The sequence below is a fragment of the Equus quagga genome, chromosome 14 (assembly GCF_021613505.1).
Source record: "Equus quagga isolate Etosha38 chromosome 14, UCLA_HA_Equagga_1.0, whole genome shotgun sequence".
In the NCBI taxonomy this organism is placed as follows: domain Eukaryota; kingdom Metazoa; phylum Chordata; class Mammalia; order Perissodactyla; family Equidae; genus Equus; species Equus quagga.
Window position 1 is genome coordinate 13558439 of NC_060280.1, and position 19455 is coordinate 13577893.

The following is a 19455-nucleotide window of genomic DNA, read 5'->3' on the forward strand; positions in this document are numbered from 1 at the left end:
TTCCCCTCAGTTTCTTCTACTGAAATGGGAACTCAGATAGCTAGATTAACTCAGCATTATGTTGAGGATTAATTTTCTAATAGGAATGTGAAATGCTTTGAATTTATTAACCATTTTATGAATGAGTAGCTTTTTTGTAAAGCTGTGTCCACAGGTTTGATTTGTGTTGGAGTATGTGTTCCTGTTGTCCATATAGTTCTATTTTTCTCCCATGGAGTTTCAGCATTCTTTTCCTGGAGCTCTGAAAGATTTCAGGTCTATTTATAGAAATGAGGGACATATTTTAGCCTGTTTTACATTTAGTGTGTATCTAATCCTAGTTTATGAACTTACTCTGAATTTGTGATCATTACTCATAAATTGGGCTTTTTGTCTTTGACCATTATTATATATTCTCTCAACTCAAATTTTAACCAGAAAGTTATGCTTTAGCATTTATATCAGTAATTATCAGTTTAGTGCAATGTTATAACACATATGAAAGGGTAAAAAAAAGTAACAAAACTGGGTAGGATAGGAAATTTAAGACATTTTGTCTATTTATTATCCATGATCTGCTTTATATCAATCTCTCTCAGAAATTCAAACCTGATTTGAAAAAAAGTAATCTCTGATAGGCATGGCTTTGAAGATTTGCTTTTTAACTGTCAAACTTAAGTAGTATCTTTTGTATGACGTTAGTGTAAAAACAATACTTATAGAACAAAGTATATGCCTTATTTCTGAATTTAAAATAAAAATAGCAAGAGACCATTTTGGAAATTAAATACAAACTGAACATATGCATATGCATATAGGGCCTATTGGAAGGTCATTCAGAATCCAGTTTTTAATCACAGTGGCAGATCACTTGTTGAAGCTTAAGAAAATAATAGGAAAGAATGGAAGGAAAGAGGGGAAGAAGTAAGAGAAGGGGCAGGGAGCTTTCACTTAATAGAATCAAGCTGACTTCTATTTAGAAAGAACTTTAGCTTCATGATAGCAAGCTAGTATGGTTGTTCTTCATCAGCCCTTTCAAGACAGACTGATCTGGATTCCATCCATTCCTTGATTGATTGATCATGTCGCGGACAAATGTTAATTGTTTTCACCAATACTTTCTACCCATGCAGTGGTCTTCTCATCTCTTACCCACGGCTCACTGTCTTTTTTCTAAAGCTTATCTAGTTTCTAAAACCCTTTAGATCCATCTTGACCTTACTGTCATTCTGAAAAATTCAAGGAGGATTTAGAAGTTGGAGAAAAAAACGAAAGGGAAAATGCTGAAGAGATAGGTACTGATACGGGAGAGGAAAGGCATTTGGAATTGGAGTAACCATTTTAAGTATAATTTTAAAAAGAAGTTATCAGAATTTGACACTTGGAATGTTAAAGTTTAATGGGAGTATGTTTTGCACTAAGGATTTAGTATTTAAATCTGCATTCCCTTTTGGAAACAGCCTATTTGTTGAGATTTGAGGCTTAAAAGATACATGTAAATAGTTGTAAGCAGTAGCTCCTATTGCAAATTCATCCGAATAGATAGAAAAAATAACTCATGGAGAAAAATTTGCTAATTATTGGAACATTCTGAAGTTTAAATTTCTGTAACCTTTATGAATCTGTATAGAAAGAAGTGTAATCACTCCATATGATCTAGTATGCTGTTTAGAAATGCAGTAGGGCAAATAGTGTTTAAATAAGTATTTTCTTGAAAAGAATATGCATCTCTTTTTATATAAAAGTTTTAGCAGTTTTCATTGCTGGGGGAAAGAGAACATGGTGACTTTATTTTCTTTGCATTTTGCTCTAAATGGGTATTTTTACAAAAGTTGCCATGTGTTTATTTCTGTTTTAAGGACCAAGTAGTTACAGGTCGAGTGGTCTCTTCTCCCTTGAAGATTTGTCATTCTTCCTTGAATAGTACATGAACTTTGCTTGGACTTAAAAAAATTCACCTGGATTAAAAGGAGTAATATCCCCTAGGAAAGAGCCCTTTTTCTGTCCTATCAGTCTAAGAAATGATAAATCCTGACCGAATATTAATAGAATTATAATACCAAGATAAGATTATTGAACATTGTTGTTTTCCTGGGAATAGTTTAAATAATCTTCTGGTAAAAATAAATTTAGTGGTGGTATTTTATATTAGAGTAATATAATTGTCTGTATCCCAGGGTTAAAACAACAACAACAAAAAATAGCTTTGATCATTTTTAAATGAGAGAATTTTTCCATAAACTAGCCTTCTGGATTTGTAATATTTTAATACTTGTAAAACGTATATGTAATATTTTAATACTTACTTTTTTATTTTAGTAGATTCCTCCTGCATGGAAAAACTACTTTCAAAAGATTGGAAGGAAAAAATGGAAAGACTAAATACCAGTGAACTTCTTGGAGAAATTAAAGGTACAATATACAAAATATCAAAAATATCAATATAGAGATATTTTGTGTTACAACACGTTTGCTGATCTTCTGTACCCTAACATTAAGTTCTTACTTCTCATATTAATTTATATATGAGAGGGGAATGTATAGTGTGTCCCTGAACGTTTATGCTTTGTAAGGTTTACAGAATGAAATATTTGCTGTTTTTATTAGCCTATAAACACATAACTTATAGAATAAGCTGCTTCGTTAATTTACTTAACAAAAAAGTATGAAAAAGAAAAAAAAGTCATGTCAAAAGATGAAGAACAAATTAAGTTAAAGATAATTTTGTCCTTCCTCTTGAAATCATAATAATAGCTCAATTTATAAATCCAAATCATTAATTTGAATTTCTTCTTATCAAAAAGGGTCAGCTGCATCACCTATGAAAAAGGAGTTTATAGAATGTGCTGCACATAATGGTTTATGGGTGGATTCTGAGGCCTGTTTACCTTGTTCAAATCCTGGCTATTGTCACTTACTAGATGAGTGACTTTGGGCAAGTCCTTGAACTTTTCTATGTCTCGAATTCCTCATATCTAAAGTGGGGGTACTAACAGTACTTACCTCGTAGGCTCATTAAGAAAGTTAATACATGTAAAGCTTTTAGAACAGTGCCTGGCGCTTAAGAAAGCACTCACGAGAGTAAGTTGCATTTGTTATTAGTGTGCCCATAGCATCATCGGTTGATTAATCTCAAACAGATTTCACAGGATTTAATTTTTCATGACCTCTGACCCTGATGAGGATGAGCATCTTTATTTTTGACGATATGTTATTGATGTTATTATTCTGAAACATGTAAAGAAGTGGAAAAATCCTAATTCATTACAGAATTAAATTACCCTATCAGTCAAGAAGTGATGCTTCTTGCCTAACTCTCTTATTGAGTCTTTTATGGAGATGAAGTACTGTATTACTAGTTTTTGGTATCATGAATACAATCCATGGTTGTCAATTAATTCTATCAGTTGTTCCTTACAGACAGAGAGTCAACACTCTGACTTGCACTAACAATTTGGGAACTTAATTACTTTAGTTTTCTGAATTTATCAAACAACTGCAGGTGAATCTTTCTACTGTCAAGGATAATATTCATTTAAGATGAACATTTGGAAATAACTATCTGATGAAAATATTATTTTGAATTTATTACAGAAAATTGCCTAGTGTTCAGGCATGTTATGTTCAACTCAAATGAAGAGAAAAGGAAGTCATCTCTTTCCTAAGGAATAATTAATAACTCATTCCATTAACTAATACAGTATCAAAATCAAGTGGAAATTAGATATTATTTTGAATTTCACTGCTTCTGTTTTGTACTCATAAAGGCCAATTGCTATTTTGGAAAAAAAAAAAAAGAAACAACTTATAAGTGACGGGTGGAAAGAAAGTCATTAGTGACATATTCTTTATCCAGCTGCAGTAACATGGTGTGTGCTACTTTGCACGTCATTCTGTGTTTTCTTCCCTTTCCAAAGTCATTGGTTTTATAAGAGTGAGAACAGAAATGGTTTATGCAAAGGCAAGCTTTTGCTGGCATGAATGACGGGGTCTTGCGTTCTCTTAGTAATGTGGAAGCTAACATTTTATTATGTTATGATTCAGCATCGAATTTTTATGCTTTGGGTTATGCCCCCACACATACACTTTCCATCTTACTTTATTTTTAATTCTAATTATGAATTTAAAATGCAAAAACTGTGCTAGTCTTAGATAGTCAAAATGTATAAATCTCAAAAGTGAAACAGATGCAAAATTAGGCTTTTCAAATTCTTTAACTTTTTTTTTCTGGATTCTGTGTGTGATATGTGAACTTTCTTTTGTGTGCTACTCAGTTTTATGGGCATAGAAGATAAGATTCTTACTAAATTTTTCATTTTGATTTACTCTACGTAATTGTCTCTTCTTACATCCTAGTATTTTGTCACCACAAACATTATACAGAAAATATACCAATAATGTAACAAAAAAATGAAAACAAATTTAGTTAAAGTAGTATTCAAATAGATTTAACCACTGCTAAAACTCAGCATACATTTTTAGTCTAGGTGAGATCAGGCCAGTTATTACCCACCTAAGTTAGTTACAGTTATTATGAAATTTTAAAGTGATCTAAATACTATTTCCAAGAAATACATACTATTGTGAGTTATCAGTATTTAATATTATATCTCAAGCAGTGTGTATTTTTCATACCTCATTATTTTCCCTCATTACAAAATTCATATATATTTATTGTACGAAGTTTAGAAATACATACAAAAGAAAATAAAATCATCCTTTAATTCTACTTGTATTATATTGTATATCCTTTCCATCTTAATTTATGCATATACATTTAAAATTTTTTTCCTTAAAATTGGAATCATCCATTTACTATTCTTTTGTAATCCATTTTTCCTATTAACGCTATATTGTAAATGTCCTTGTGATTAGGTCATCTTCTAAAATATTATTTTTATTTGCAGAAAATGTTGCATAAAGTGAGGTTCTCATAATTTAATGAGTCTTTTATTCAAGTTTTAAGTTGTTTTTATTTTTTGTCATTGTAAAGAAAACCTTGAACATGGATAACATTTTAATACATTTCAGTAGTAATTAGTAGTTATTTTCTTAGGATATATTTCTAAAAAGTGAAATTCCTCGGTTCTTTTTTAAAAAGTGTTATTGTTTAAAAAGGCTTTTGGGGCCAGCCTGGTGACGTAGTGGTTAAGTTCATGTACTCTGCTTAGGTTGCCCAGGGTTCGCAGGTTCAGATCCCAGGCACGGACCCAGCACTGCCTGTCAAGCCACACTGTGGTGGCATCCCACGTAAAGTATAGGAAGATTGGCACAGATGTTAGTTCAATGACAGTCTTCTTCAAGCAAAAATAGGAAGATTGGCAACAGATGTTAGCTTAGGGCCAGTCTTCATCACAGACACACAAAAAAAGGGCTTTTAATTCATACTGCCACTTTGCCCTTCAGAAAGGGTGTAGTACTCTGTGCTTTCATCAGCTGTGTCTGTAAGTATTCTTTTGCCTCAATAAGAAGTATTATTACCTTACAGATTTATTGCCAGTTTGATAGGGGAAAATAATATATTATTGCTGATTTAATTTGAATTTCTTTGATTATTATTGAGAAAGAAGAGTTTTACATTAATTTATTTGTCTCTACCTTTGTGAATTGCCTATTGATGTTGTTTGCTATGCTACACTAATCACTGTAGCTTTAGAGTGTCTTTGAAAAGCAAGCATTGAAGACCACATTCATAATTTTTCTTTAAGGTGTTTTCATACTTCCTAAAGTTTATATTATTGTAAGTTGTTAATTAAAATTCCAAAGTGATCTTTTAAAGGATTATATTACATTTATATGAAACGCTGGGGTAAACTGACATCTTTATAGTACTGACCCTTCCCATTCAAAATCATTTATTCAATTATTTTATGTCCCTCAACAGTGTTTTGTTTTTTAAATACAGATTCTGCACATTTCCTTTAATCTTTCTCTATAATATTTAATATTTTTTCTTGCTCTTGTGAGTGAGATATTCTTCTGTTTTCTTTTTGTTACTATATTTAGGGATGATAGTGAATTTTGCTGGTTCATTTTATAACTTCCTCTTTATCAAACTTATTAGCTCTGTCATATTTCAGCTGTTGTGTTTTCTCCTCTTTTTTGGCAGTTGTATGTCGCTTTTTTTCACCCCTTCTCTTATTACACTGCCTAGAATGTCAAGAATAATGTTAAGTAATACAGGTGATAGCAGGTGTTTCATGTAGTTTTTAATTTATGGAATTGTTTTGAATATTTCACCATTAAGTATTATGTTGACTATTGATTTAAGATATTCTTTATCATTAAAAAAAATTCTACTCATAGTTTATTAGGAGTTTCTATGAGAAATTGCATTTTATTTTATGGTATATCTTATTTGTTTTTCAAATTAACTGATGAAATAAACCCTGATTAGTCATGGTGTAGTCTTTTTTTAATGTACTGCATAATTTTATTTGCTCATACTACAGTTATTTTTGCATCTGTAATCATAAATGAGATTAGTTTGTATTTTTCTTTATTTGTACCATCTTTGTTGATTGTTAGTACCAGAGTTCATAGTTGAATTGTAAAGCTTTTCCTTCTTTTCTAGGCTATGTAAAATATAGAATAGATAATATGGGAATTCTTATTCCTTGAAAATCTGAAAGAATATACTCATAAAACATCTAGGCCTAGAGATTTCTTTGGAGATAATTGCTTTTTTACATTTTCTACTTCTCTTTAAGTCAGTTTTGCCAGGAAAAAAAATTTCCCAGAAAATTGTGTATTTCATGATTTTCAAATACATCAGTATTGATTTAAAATACAGTATTGCTGATTTTGTTTTCTATTTATTTGCTGTTAGATATCTCATTTTAAATTCTGCATATTTATGTTCTTTCCCTTTTGCCCCTCAATTTTACTTGCCAGCAGTTTTCCTGCTCATCTCTCGTCTCCACGCCCCAGTAAGGACTCGGTTTTTGGATTTGTCAGTTCTGCTTTTCATGTGCTGGCTGCTTCATCTTGCTTTTACCTTTACTATTTCTCCCTTCCTTGTTTTCCTTATACTTTTACTTTTGTTTGTTTTCCGATACTCTCTAACTTCCTAAATTAAATAATTCATTTAGAACATTTTTTATTTAATAATAGAGGCACTGTTGGCCATGAATATGTTTGTAGAAATAGCTTTAGGTGTCCCATACATTTGAGCTTTTAGAATTGTCATCGTAATTATTTTCTAAATAGTCGATATTTATATTATTTTCTAATTGATCTTAAGTTATATATCATTCTTAACTTTATGTCTTCTTTTGGAATCAAGAGTGTAATGAAGCTGAGAAAGGGAGCAAACATAGCTTTTATCATACCACTGGAAAATTCTATGTGCTGGGTTAGGTGCCAGAGGGAGAATTAAAGTGTGGGCAGTGGAATGGATAGGAGCAGTATTGAAAAATGAATCTTCAACCCAGTGAGCTTAATATCACCACATATTAAGGAACAGTACATTAGGCCTGGTCCCATGGTGGAGTGGTTAAATTTCCATGTGCTCAGCTTGGGTGGCCTGGGTTCTCAGGCCAGATCTTGGGTGCAGACCTACTCCACTCACCAGCTGTGTTGTGGTGGTGTCCTACATACAAAAAAAAAAAAAAAATAGAGGAAGATAGGCACAGATGATAACTGAAGGCTAATCTTCCTCAAGGGAAAAAAGAGCAGGATTGGCAATGGATGTTTGCTCAGGTCAAATCTTCCTTAGGGAAAAAAAGAAAAGAAAAAAAGAAACAGTACATTAATAATCTCCTTTTTAGGTTTTACTTTAAAAAAACCCAGTGCTTTCAAGTAAAAGTTTATTTAAATGAAATAAAGCAATATTTCTGAAACTCCTCAATAGAAGTTGAAATATTGTTGAAGTTTGAGAAACAATGAACCATAGAGTTTCAATGTACCTGTATCTGAGTCGTGTCTAATATTTTTAAAGAGAAAATCCAATCCCTAACCCCCTACCATGTTTCCATACATAGCCTCCTTTCCAGTAGCAGCATTGAGGATAGAGTGCTGTAAATGGCATAAATTTAATAGCAGTAATCTCAAAGCAATGTTTAAACCAGGTTAACATTATTACAAGTATTGCTAAATAACTTTATTATGAAGAACTTAATGAAATACAGCATAAAATTGTTAGACCTTTTCCTTGGTCTGGTTACATCTGAAGTGACATCTGTGTTCTAATTGGGGTACCATATTTTTAAGGGATCTGTTGTCAATTAGAATTTATTGGAAGCAGCTAGAATGGTGAAGAATCTTGAACATGTAATATGAATAGTAATTAAAGACCTAGGGAAGTTTGGCCTAATACATGTTAGGTGGTTGAAGTTTTATTGACTAGAAGAGGATAAGATTTGTTTTGTGTTGTTTTAGGGGGTTAAGGTAATAGGGAAAGTGTTCTTAATGTACAAAAGAGCTTAGAAACAATTAATGACTATCTGACATTGATGCATTGGACTGCTTTAAGAGAGAGTGACTCGAATATAGTAGGTGTTCAATAAATATTTGTTGGATGAATGGCCAAATTAATGAAATAAAATCAGTGGAAATTCAGCTGTGGAAAATTTTAAACGGAGATGTTGTAGAGGATATTCCTACTCTGGTGGAATGTTATCTTCATGACCTCCTAAGGTTTCTTCAAAATTAATACTAGTGTTTATTATATTTTCTTAATTATAAGACTGATCCTCAAATATTATCTATTTGCTTTCAATAAGTAGTATAGTAAGTACTTTTGTAAGATGGTTTATTGTTTACAAAGGAAATGAAGTACTGAAACATCCACATTATTTTATTTGATCCTTTTAACAACCCAGCGAGGAAAATATTATTATATTGATTTTACATATGAGTAAAAAGAGACTAAGAGAAATTAAGGGGCTTGCTTGGGTAACTTAGAAAGCTGTGGAGGTAAGGTTTGAATCCTGGTCTCTAAAGCCTCTGTTTAACACAATACAGAGTGGTCCTCAGATTCTTCAGAGTCTTAGAATTCTGCAGTGGGGACAAAGGGAAGGTGGACTCTGGGCTGTTCCTCCCTCCCACGACTCACAACCAGCCAAAAGAGTTCCACTTTTATCCTTTTCTATATAAGTAAGGCATTATAGCAAAGTAGGACTGGGTATAGGTAATACATTTTCTCTCTAAAGTAGTATTTATCTTGACCTATTCCTGAATGAGAGAGAGGGGAGACTGATATAGCGGAAGGATACAAAGTAAAACAGAAGTACTGATAGGGTCCATAACGCATTGGTGTGTATGTTCGTTTGTTTGAGCTGTACCAAAGGAGTGAGGATGCCAGGATGGTTATGGTTATGAAGCATTTCCAAATGGCAACATACTAAATGACATCTAGAGCATTAGGATTCATCCTGTGTCTCCATGGATGGGTCTAGCCTTCTGTGGTTTATATAAGAGAATCTTAGCCAACCTCCCTGTTTTGTACACATGCCCCTCTATGCTGTGGCTGGCATCTCCTCCTCGGTGTGAGGGCGCCTCCCTGGGCAGTGTGCCAGAGAAACAGTAATGTTGGTTGTTTGAGTTAGCACAAACTGTTTGTGCTTGTGTTTGTCAAACACACAGATGATAAGAAAGACAAAAAAATAATTATGTCATATGAACAAAATAGGGAAAATAGTTCTTTCCTTCCTTGGTCACATATGATTAATCGTTTCGGTAGTTACATTTAGGGACTAAAGTAGATGTACTTGTAGGTGTGCTTTTAAACAGAAAATTCTGCAAATGATTCCCAATGTTTTCCAAAGCCACTGTGGAAACATAATTACTTAGTGTAATTATTCAACTAAATTGTCCAAGGGGTTTATTCTAGAGTGTAAATGTTACTGCCGTACTTTACTATTAAAGACTTTGAGCATTACTCCCTGTTACTTCATTAGGGTTGTTACTAAGAGAAGTAAAATTAGGAACTGTGTTGCATCAAATAGTACAAGCATATTACACTTGTGCTTGGTGCAAATACTGCATTTAAAATGTGAATTTATTATAATATTGCTACTGTGTGCTACTGAGAGGCCTGGTTTCATTTATAGTTTTGATTGCAAACATAAATCTTTGGAAGAGCACACAGGAACACAAAAGTCATGGGTTTTTTTCAGTGCATGATACATCTTTGAAGATCAAATAGTGTAGGCTATTCCTGAAGTAACTTTAGCAGTGCTGTTATCACCAAAGGGTCAGAATGGATCAAACAGCATTCCCATAGAATTAGTGTTCTGCGTCACAGGTTACTATCTGAAATGCCAATTCTCTCTTCTAGTTTGTTCGCTTTTATAGAAGGGCCTAAATTCTATCTAAGTACTCGGATTGCTTATTCCATACATTGCCCTTTCTACAGAGTACGCTGGTTTTTAGGAATAGTAATTCACGGTTACTGGTGTTTTCTGTCGTAGGCAATCACAGGAGGACTAGGAGGGGTTTTTCAAGAGCTATGACTGTACACTTTACATATTCATTTATAAATGAGTCTTCTTGAATTTCTATTTACAAATTTACAGGAATTTCTTTATCTGAGGGAGCCTTAAAAAAATCTGGAAGCGTTTAGAGATGAATCATCTGCCACTTCTCAACTCTAATAAAATCAGTAAAGTTCACATGCCTCGTGATTCTTGCTGTCTCATTAGGAAAAAGGGTCGAAACAGTAACCTGTCAATATTTAGATTTCATGTATTTTGAAAATTTTAAATGGTTATTTCTAAGACAAGTGCTGTATTGATCTGGAGACAAACTTGTGAAAGAGAGTGAGAGCACAGATAATATTTTCTCACTTTCTTGTTTATATGAAATAATGTAGTAGACTGTCACTATTTTCTCTATAAATCTGTGTAATCATAGAATTTCAGAGTAATATCTAGAATCATAGAATATTAAAAAATTAGAGCTGAAGGAGCTTTGATATAATCAAACTTATTTTCCATCTAGGGACCCCAAATTCAGAAAAGAAAAGTTACTGCTCTAAATCACATAGTAAATTACTAAGGTGGAAACTTAATATTTCCCCCAAATAGCATGTTTAGCCCCTTTCACATAGTCTTTCCGTCGTCTTGTAATCAATAGTGAGTTATTATTGCAGAGCTCGTGAACTCCATTTACTAACAATAAATGCACACCACAGCTAGTTTTATAAATATATATGCATTATAACACAGCAACACCCATAGTTTTTTAAATTATACCACTTTGCATGATTGTAGACATTTCAAAGCTCTCCTTTGTACTCTGTTATAAACATCTTTTACTTCTTTTGAAGTCTGTGTGATATACATACAAGCAATTAAAACCTGCCCCCAATTGGGGTCGGAGACACAAGGTCTTCTTAATTAAAATTCAAACAAAATCTAGCGACAAAAATTATTACTATATGATTAAGGTCTAAAGTATTATGATACATTAGAATCATTGTTAACTGTTGGCGATTAAAAGAAATCGATATGTTGGGGGAAAGATCACTTGGATCTAATTAGTGAAATCAGTGTTTACATAAAAGAAAAAACTGAAGTTTAATAACAGGTTCTGGTTATAAACATAACACTGGCTAAAATTGTACTTTGTTATTATTACATTGACCACATAATCATATTTTAAATTCATTGAATAAGAGTCTGAAACTTCTTTTTTAGTAGTTAATTATTATAATTAAAAACATAAAACTTTAAAATCATATCTGGTTTCAAAAATTTCAATTATAAAATGTTCTTATGTGTAAAAATAGTTGCCAATTATAAAATATTCCTATTGATTCTGTTTTTAAAAGACTAATTTTAGCAATAGCTACAGCCTAGAGCGGGAAAGGAGGCAAAATTGGTTAGAAGTAAAAAAGATCCAAAGTATTCTTTCACAATTATGATTACATTAAATATGTATTAGTCTATTTGGTGACATATCGAAATAAAAGAGCATACATTTTGATATAATTCAAAACAAAGACATTTCACTTTTTTCTTCCTGATTACTGTGATGAAAATAAACATTATAACCAGCATGGAGAAGAAAAACTATTACTAATTGCAGCCTAGATTTTAAGTAAAATGAAGGTCATTAGCAATTTCCTGGAAGCCATTCAGATTGCTTACCAGGAAATGGTAGCTAGCAGGACATCTGTAATCCTCCTGTGTAGAATTAGTAAAAACATACTGGAGCTTTAATGATGTGTGTTAGATTTAGGCTTGTGGTGGAACCTTTCTCTATCAAAGGAGCTCGTATTCTTTGAATACAAACGATTTTTATTTCAGTATTAGTGTACTAACCCATAATTGAAAATAGCCCTTAACATCCATCTGTACATACATGTATACACGCGTTAACACACACCTGTAGATTGGAGTATGGCTCAGTGGAATATGAGATGATAGGATAACAGCAGAACAATAGGAATCTGGGAGTGAAATGTGTTTGGGTAAATTGAAGAAATTTCTCCTATAAGTTGGGATGCTCATTTCACAACATTTTGGGTGGTGAATTTAGTCCAAGTTTTAGTAGTATCTTTTTATCTCAAAAAAGAGATAAGCAGGGGCCAGCCTGGTGGCACAGTGGTTAAGTTCGCATCTTCCGCTTCGGCGACCCGGGGTTTGCTGGTTTGGATCCTGGATGCAGACATGGCACCGCTTGGCACGCCATGCTGTGGTAGGTGTCCCACATGTAAAGTAGGGGAAGATGGGCAAGGATATTAGCTCAGGGCCAGTCTTCCTCAGCAAAAAGAGGAGGATTGGCAGCAGTTAGCTCAGGGCTAATCTTCCTCAAAAAAAAAAAAAAGAGATAAGCAAAGCTGAGTGTTAAGTGAAAATACCTCGCAGGACACAAACTTACGTCTGACTTACTTTGCATTATAGTGGGAGAACTGGGGTCACTGATTTAGAGACTTGTAGCATGCCTTCTCCTTATTACCTCAATTATTGGTTGGCTTAATAAGGTTAACATCTCTGGAACTATTAAGAGTGACAGCATAAAACCGAGGAGGGTATATATATACTCTAATTTGGCAAGATATTTAATACACGTTAACAGAGGTTGACTATGTGGTGGGAAATGAAGGGTATGGGATGGGGGCTAATTTTTAAATTTGTACTTTAGGAGCCGGCCAGTGGCTGAGTGGGTAAGTTCCTGCACTCTGCTTCCAGGGGCCCAGGGTTTCGCCTTTTCGGATCCTGGTGCAGACATGGCACCGCTCACCAAGCCTTGCTGAGGCAGCGTCCCACATAGCACAACCAGAGGGACTTATAACTAGAATAAACAACTATGTACTGGGGGGCTTTGAGGAGAAGAATGAGAAAAAAAAACTATGAAATTAACCTACAAAAAACAGATTTAAAGAATAAATAAATAAATTTGTACCGTATAGATTGTACTGTAGATCTCTTTTAACCATGTGTATGCATTGCTTTTTCAATAAAGAGATTAGTTTAAAGAAAAGACTGAAAGTAAGTCTTCAATAAAAATGAAAGGGATTAGTTTCCTTATTTATACAAAAGAGAAGGGATGATACTACTTACTTAACTTCTGATTTTGTAGAGAAAATTAGACAGAAAATATGTAGTGTTTGGGGTGGCATAGAATAGGGAATCAATAAATGCTGTAGGTAGGCAGCAACCTTTGGCATAGTTTAGTGCTGGAAACAGTAAATATTTAGTGAAAGAATGATGAACTGCAGTTCTCAAACTTTTTGACCTCAGGACTCTTAAAATATGTTGAGGACTCTAAAAATCTTTTTTCATGTGACCAATACCCATTATGTTGTGTTAGAAATTAAACCTGAGAAATTTAAAAAAATATTTATTAATTCATTTAAAAGTTATGATGTTAAACCCACTACATATTAACATAAAAACTAATTTTTATGAAAAATAACTATATTTCCTAAAATAAAAATAATTTACTGAGAAGAGAGGCATTGTTTTACATTTTTGCAATTCCCTTTAAGGTGTGGTTTAACAGAAGACAGCTGGACTCTCTCTTATTTGCTTTTGCATTCAAACTGTTGTGATATGTTTTGATTGGAGTATGAAGAAATGCTGGCCCAATTTTGATATGGAGTTGAAAGAGGGAGAAGTAACTTACAGCCTTTTCATATACTTGTGAATATTCCTCTTTGATACTATGCCAAATTTCACAAGCGGTAGTTTCTTAAAGGCTAGGCTCAGTGTAGGATCTGAAACCCTATCAATGGACTTTCAGTACTTTTACATTAAAATCCACTGGTCCAATTTGAACATTGAATGAATCTTTTACTCCAGGCATGATTTTGTAACAGCATGCTCTGGTCTTTTAGATTGTGTTGTTTCACTGAGTTATGTAGATCTTCCTTATGTTGGCACATTTCATCATATAGTATCAAAAAATCACATTCATTGATTTCACCACTAATCTTATCAGAAAAATCTTTTAAGTGTTTGGAAACTCTCGTGTTCATGATGGCAGACAGAAGTTTTGCAAAATTCTAATTTTCCTTTGGAAGTTCATATTGTATTATTTCAACCAATACTATTAGTTGTTTTTCTTGAAGTGACAGGCTCACTTGACAAATATTGCAGTATGAATAATGGTATTTTGTCTCTTATTCTTTCAAAGGAAATTGGTGTTCTATGCAAAAAGCTACGAAAAATAGCCCACGACTCAAATAGCACAAGTGATTTTCCTTGAAACAACTGTTATAATTAGGTATAATAAGCAGCAGAAGTGCTTCCTGTTTCATCACACAGAATATTAAAAATATATGTACTTAAAAGTCATTATTTAATAAAAATAATTATTTTATTGATTCATCAGGGCAGTTGTTAATTGAAACTGAATTTTTTCTTTTACTGCAAGTGTGTAGTGGTGAAGAATACAATGACTACTACTAGAAGTAGTTTCCTTTGATTCAGCAGAATTAACCTACTATTTCCTTTTCCTCATATCAGTGCAAATGTCCTACTGTAACATGCGACTAATGCCTTAGTACTATTATGAAAACAATATTGGCCTCAGGGACAACTTGGAGAGTTTTCTGGGACTCCAAGGGGTCTATGAACCACACTTTGAGAACCACTGGACTAGAACCTTAAAATAAACTAACATATAATTGCCTTGGCAATAAATTAATTTGTAATAGTAACTACAAAGCAAATTAGTCACATTTAAGAATTCAGAGATTTTATGAAGATTCTGAATGAAGTTTCTGGCTTAAAGAAGTTAGTTGCTTTCTTCTCTGGAACTGGAATTGTGGCGTAATAAACATAGAGTGTGGAGTTCATCAGATATGGGTTTGAATCATGGTATAAACTGAGAAACTTATTTAACCCATTTTACTCTCAGCTCCGTAACTTGTAAAATGGAAAAAATACATGCATTACAGGATTATTGTCAATGATTGTAAAATGACTGACAAAACAGGTCCTCAGTAAATAGTAGTTTGCCAGTAGGAATAGAAACAGGAGTATTTGGTTATGTGCCACCCACAGGGACCTGGAAGCATTCATTACCTCTTGAAGTACAAATTATTTCATAGGAAATCATTAGATATGTATAAAATTGAGAGGAAGTTCTAATAGTTTAAAAAATCATGTCAAGTTTACAGTATAGTGTGTGTTGCCACTATACTTTTGCTCAACTAAATGATATATAATTTCTTTTTAATTAGCTTACATTTTTCAGGTAAGCTAGACCTGGTGAACAGTACCCTAGTCAACTTCATTCCCATCTTATTATTAATTATTACAGATAGTGTAGCTATTATTTGCCTCCCAAGACCTTGTAGTATTATTAAATTGCCCTATTTAAGTACAAGTCAAATTCTCTTACCCAAAACTTTAAGAGATTTTCCATATTATTTTGGTTCTGGAATTTTGTTGTAGTGGTAGCCAAAACTTAGAGGTCTTACTGTTAAAATGGGATTTTCATGTGTATCATTTCTAGACATACAGTTATTATGAATTTTTTTTTAGTGTAACATTTCTGATAGATGAGATTTCAATACACATGTGTTTATTATTTTATAATTTAAAGTTATACATAGGATTTTTAGTATGAAAAAGATTTAAAATTTTTATATGCCATTATTATTAATTTGCTCTATTTCACTTTGGTCTTTTTTGTTTGAATAACTGTATATAGTTTGAAAATATACATTTGTGATAATATTTATATACAGTTGATTCTTGGAAGAAAAATGCATGGAGTAGTAATTAATCTCAGTGCTGTTTACAGGCCCAGGAATGCTCTGTGCCTCACACCCTAGGTGCCAGGGTGTATCCTGGGAATTTCTGTACTCTAGAGTCAACTCTTGACCAAATTCTCATGGGATGTATATGTCATATTAAGAATTGGCCCTTAGTATTAGACCTCCCACACACTTAGTGTTTAGGACATTTGTCTGAATTAAAAAAAAAAAAATTGTAAGGCTAACCACCTAATAAAATGTGTGTATTTTCATCCAAATGGTGTTTTTATGAATAAGACTGTTGAAATAGGCATAAATTGTACATTATTCTCTACATTTTTAAATGTGTTGCTACTGTTGGTAATTACCACTGAGTGCATATTTAATGCACCGAGGAAATTTGATGCAATTATTCCGTTTATTTGTGATTCCCCTCCAATCCAAATGTCTGCATTAAACTATTGAAAAAGAAAACTACAGACAATTTAGGTCATTTAAAAAATGTACACATTTTCTGAACTCTCGTTGCAAACTTGTATTTCACTAACCAAAGTAAAATTAGAATGAACCTGATATTGTAAAGTATATGGTTCAAAAGTTTAGATAATTTTGAATAAAATTATCTTTTAAATATGACCTTAAAGAGGCTGGGCCAAGTGCAAAGTCACAGTCTTACAAAAACCAAAGAGAGATGTGTATAACTGAGCTCAAAATTTAGCTAGTTTAACTTCAGACAAATTATTTTTCCTCAAGCTTCCTTTCAGTACTTAGGAATTGATTACTCCTGGAAATGGACTGAATAGACACAAGTTGGTAGCTCTTAGAAAGCCTGTACAGAGGAAAGGTCTTGAGTCTGTCTCTTCCATGAGTGCCTTGCATTTTTTTAAGCCTCACAGAATTTGGGTACTGAAAAAGATCTCTAATGCTAAAAGGGTCTGAGAATGAGAAGAGTGCAAGAGGGGTACAGCTTTTGTAGGCCCACATTTTATTTTCTCCTTTGATCTTAAGCTAGTAAGAAAAGTACACATGTTTCACAGAGATGATTTGATACCATTAAAATGGTTTGGTCAGGGAATAGAATAAGACAGAAGAGCACAGGTATTAAATAGGAAGGAGGAACTCCATTTCCATTTTGTTCGCAGATATCATCTGGTGTCCCCTTTCAAGTTAACATGCAACTATTCGTTATACGTGTTTTAATAATATTCTTAAAATATCTCTCTGGGGCTATGGAAGAGATGAGATTTAAAATGAGATCTATTCCATGGCTTTAAAAACATGTTTCTTCATTTAATAGTGATGAGAGACCTGCGTTCTTATGCTTAAAGCAAAGAGTTACATTCCTATTAACACTTGTTTAACTAGGCTTCTATCACAACAGGTGCACAATTATTTTTATGAGTAAAATATTATCAGCCTTCAAAATTAGCCAGGGCAAAATGCAAGTTGTCTGATTAAATAATCAGAGCTGATACTTAAAATACATTTGATTTCCACAGGAATTTTAAAATGCAAAGTCTCAGTCTCTTATCCTGATGTGTTGAGGGAGTTGCAATTGTTTGTAGTGTAGTGTGTACGTAGTAGCTTGTATTGTAACTCAGTGTGATATATATCACATAATTTGATGGACTTTATGAGACTACTGAAAATATAATCATAGTTTATTACTTCTGGTCTAAAATTTTAATTCCAATGAAATAGTATTATACTTCACATTAAAACAGTTAAAAAAAGTGACCATTTTCCTTTGAAGACTATTGTAAATTTCAATTAAAAGGCACATCAGTTTAGAAAGTTAAAATCTGATGTATTCTTATTTAAATTTAATTTGCAGGGGGTAAAAAAATAAGAATATAAATTTCAGTTCATGAAATCTATAAATCACATGTACACCAAAGTAACTAAATATCTTAGTAAGCAATAAAGACTCCCGAGTGGTAAAAATCAGTCAAACAAACAAACAAAAAACAAAAGCAAACAAAACCAAACACATACCCCCCTCCTCTGAAGTGAACAAGAAGCTTCTCTAGGAGGACCTTCCCTATGGTTTAGAAGTGCTACAACAGTGCAGCTGTTAGAAACCAATTACAGGCAGGTAACTGTTTGTTTTCATATCTAAATCTGTTTGTCAATCAGGAGAATGCAATGCATCAGGAAAAGGGATCTCAAATACAAACCACAGAGTAAGGCAGAGCATCTGGAATGGGTCCAAGCCACAGCATTAGGGCAGGAGCATAGATGGAATCAAAACCAGACATGTGCACATGGCTCCTGTCTTTGACCAACTTTTCAAGTAGGCTCAGAAATAGAGATTATTGGAGAAAATTGTCAATTTTCTATTGAGAGAAGTCTGATTTTAAGATTTGTTAGAAATGTGTGGTTATTAATAGAAGAGTGATTGTAGAAGACATCTTCCATAGATATTTCTAAATGTAAAACATTTCTAAAGTTGGCTCATAATCATCCTTTTTAAATGAAAATTTAAACTTATTTTTTAATTTCAAAGTATATATATGGATATAATATATAATATATATATTGTATTATGGGGATGGATATGGATATATCTCCATAATATAAACTGGTAGGTTTTTACTACTTTGAAATTCATTTATGGCAATTTTTAGCTTATATAGCTGTTTATGAAGAATCTTTAGTTTTATCTGGACCCAACACTACATTGTTACTCAAGTTAGTAAAACTATCTCTACTCCTTAAATATGCAGCTGTTGTGCTCAGATTGTAAGATTTCAAGAGACAGCGAGGTATACAAAGAGTGTTTTACGTGAATCTATATGGCTAGAAATTTTTCCATGCTGAAATGTGGGAAAACCTACTGAGACCCTGAAGCTTAAGTTGGTAACATCAAGGGAGCATAAATAGAAGTTTATTAAGAAAGCTAAAGAAAATGAAATGGGCACAGCCATTCTGTGGTTTTACTTAAACACAGGCTTTCACATCCATTGAGAGCCCTGGATTTCTTGTTAACTGGTTACTGAAAGGAGCTCTTTTATTTTTATTTTTCCAGCCATAGTTTAGTGCCAATACGCATTTGCCTTGAAGCGTGATGGCTCTTCTCTAACTTTCACAGTTGACTGTCTTTTTCAGCCATGACTGTCATGGTTTAGGGTTGTCCTCCCAGATGGATGCTGAATAGCATTTTACTGGAGTAACTGTTACTTGTCTCAGGTCTCTTTCTACGTATTATTCAGTGTAGGTGTGAGGAAGAGGAGGAGATCACGACTACCTGATATGGTACTTTCTGTACCTGGGTCGTCTTTTAAATATTTACAAAGACTCATCTGAGATGGAATCAGAAGTAA

At 33.1% G+C, this 19455-nt stretch overlaps 1 protein-coding gene across 28 annotated transcripts in view; it reads left to right on the forward strand.

The window, feature by feature from the left end:
* The window catches only part of SOX6 (SRY-box transcription factor 6), a 572550-nt gene that overhangs the window by 328423 nt on the left and 224672 nt on the right, over nt 1-19455 (forward strand). For 19 of the 28 annotated variants that reach the window (XM_046637752.1, XM_046637768.1, XM_046637749.1 and 16 more), the window contains one exon: nt 2299-2391. In XM_046637752.1, coding sequence (XP_046493708.1) covers nt 2299-2391 — 93 coding nt within the window. The remainder of the gene's footprint in view (nt 1-2298; nt 2392-19455) is intronic. The other 9 variants (XM_046637769.1, XM_046637776.1, XM_046637756.1 and 6 more) reach the window with 1 other exon arrangement.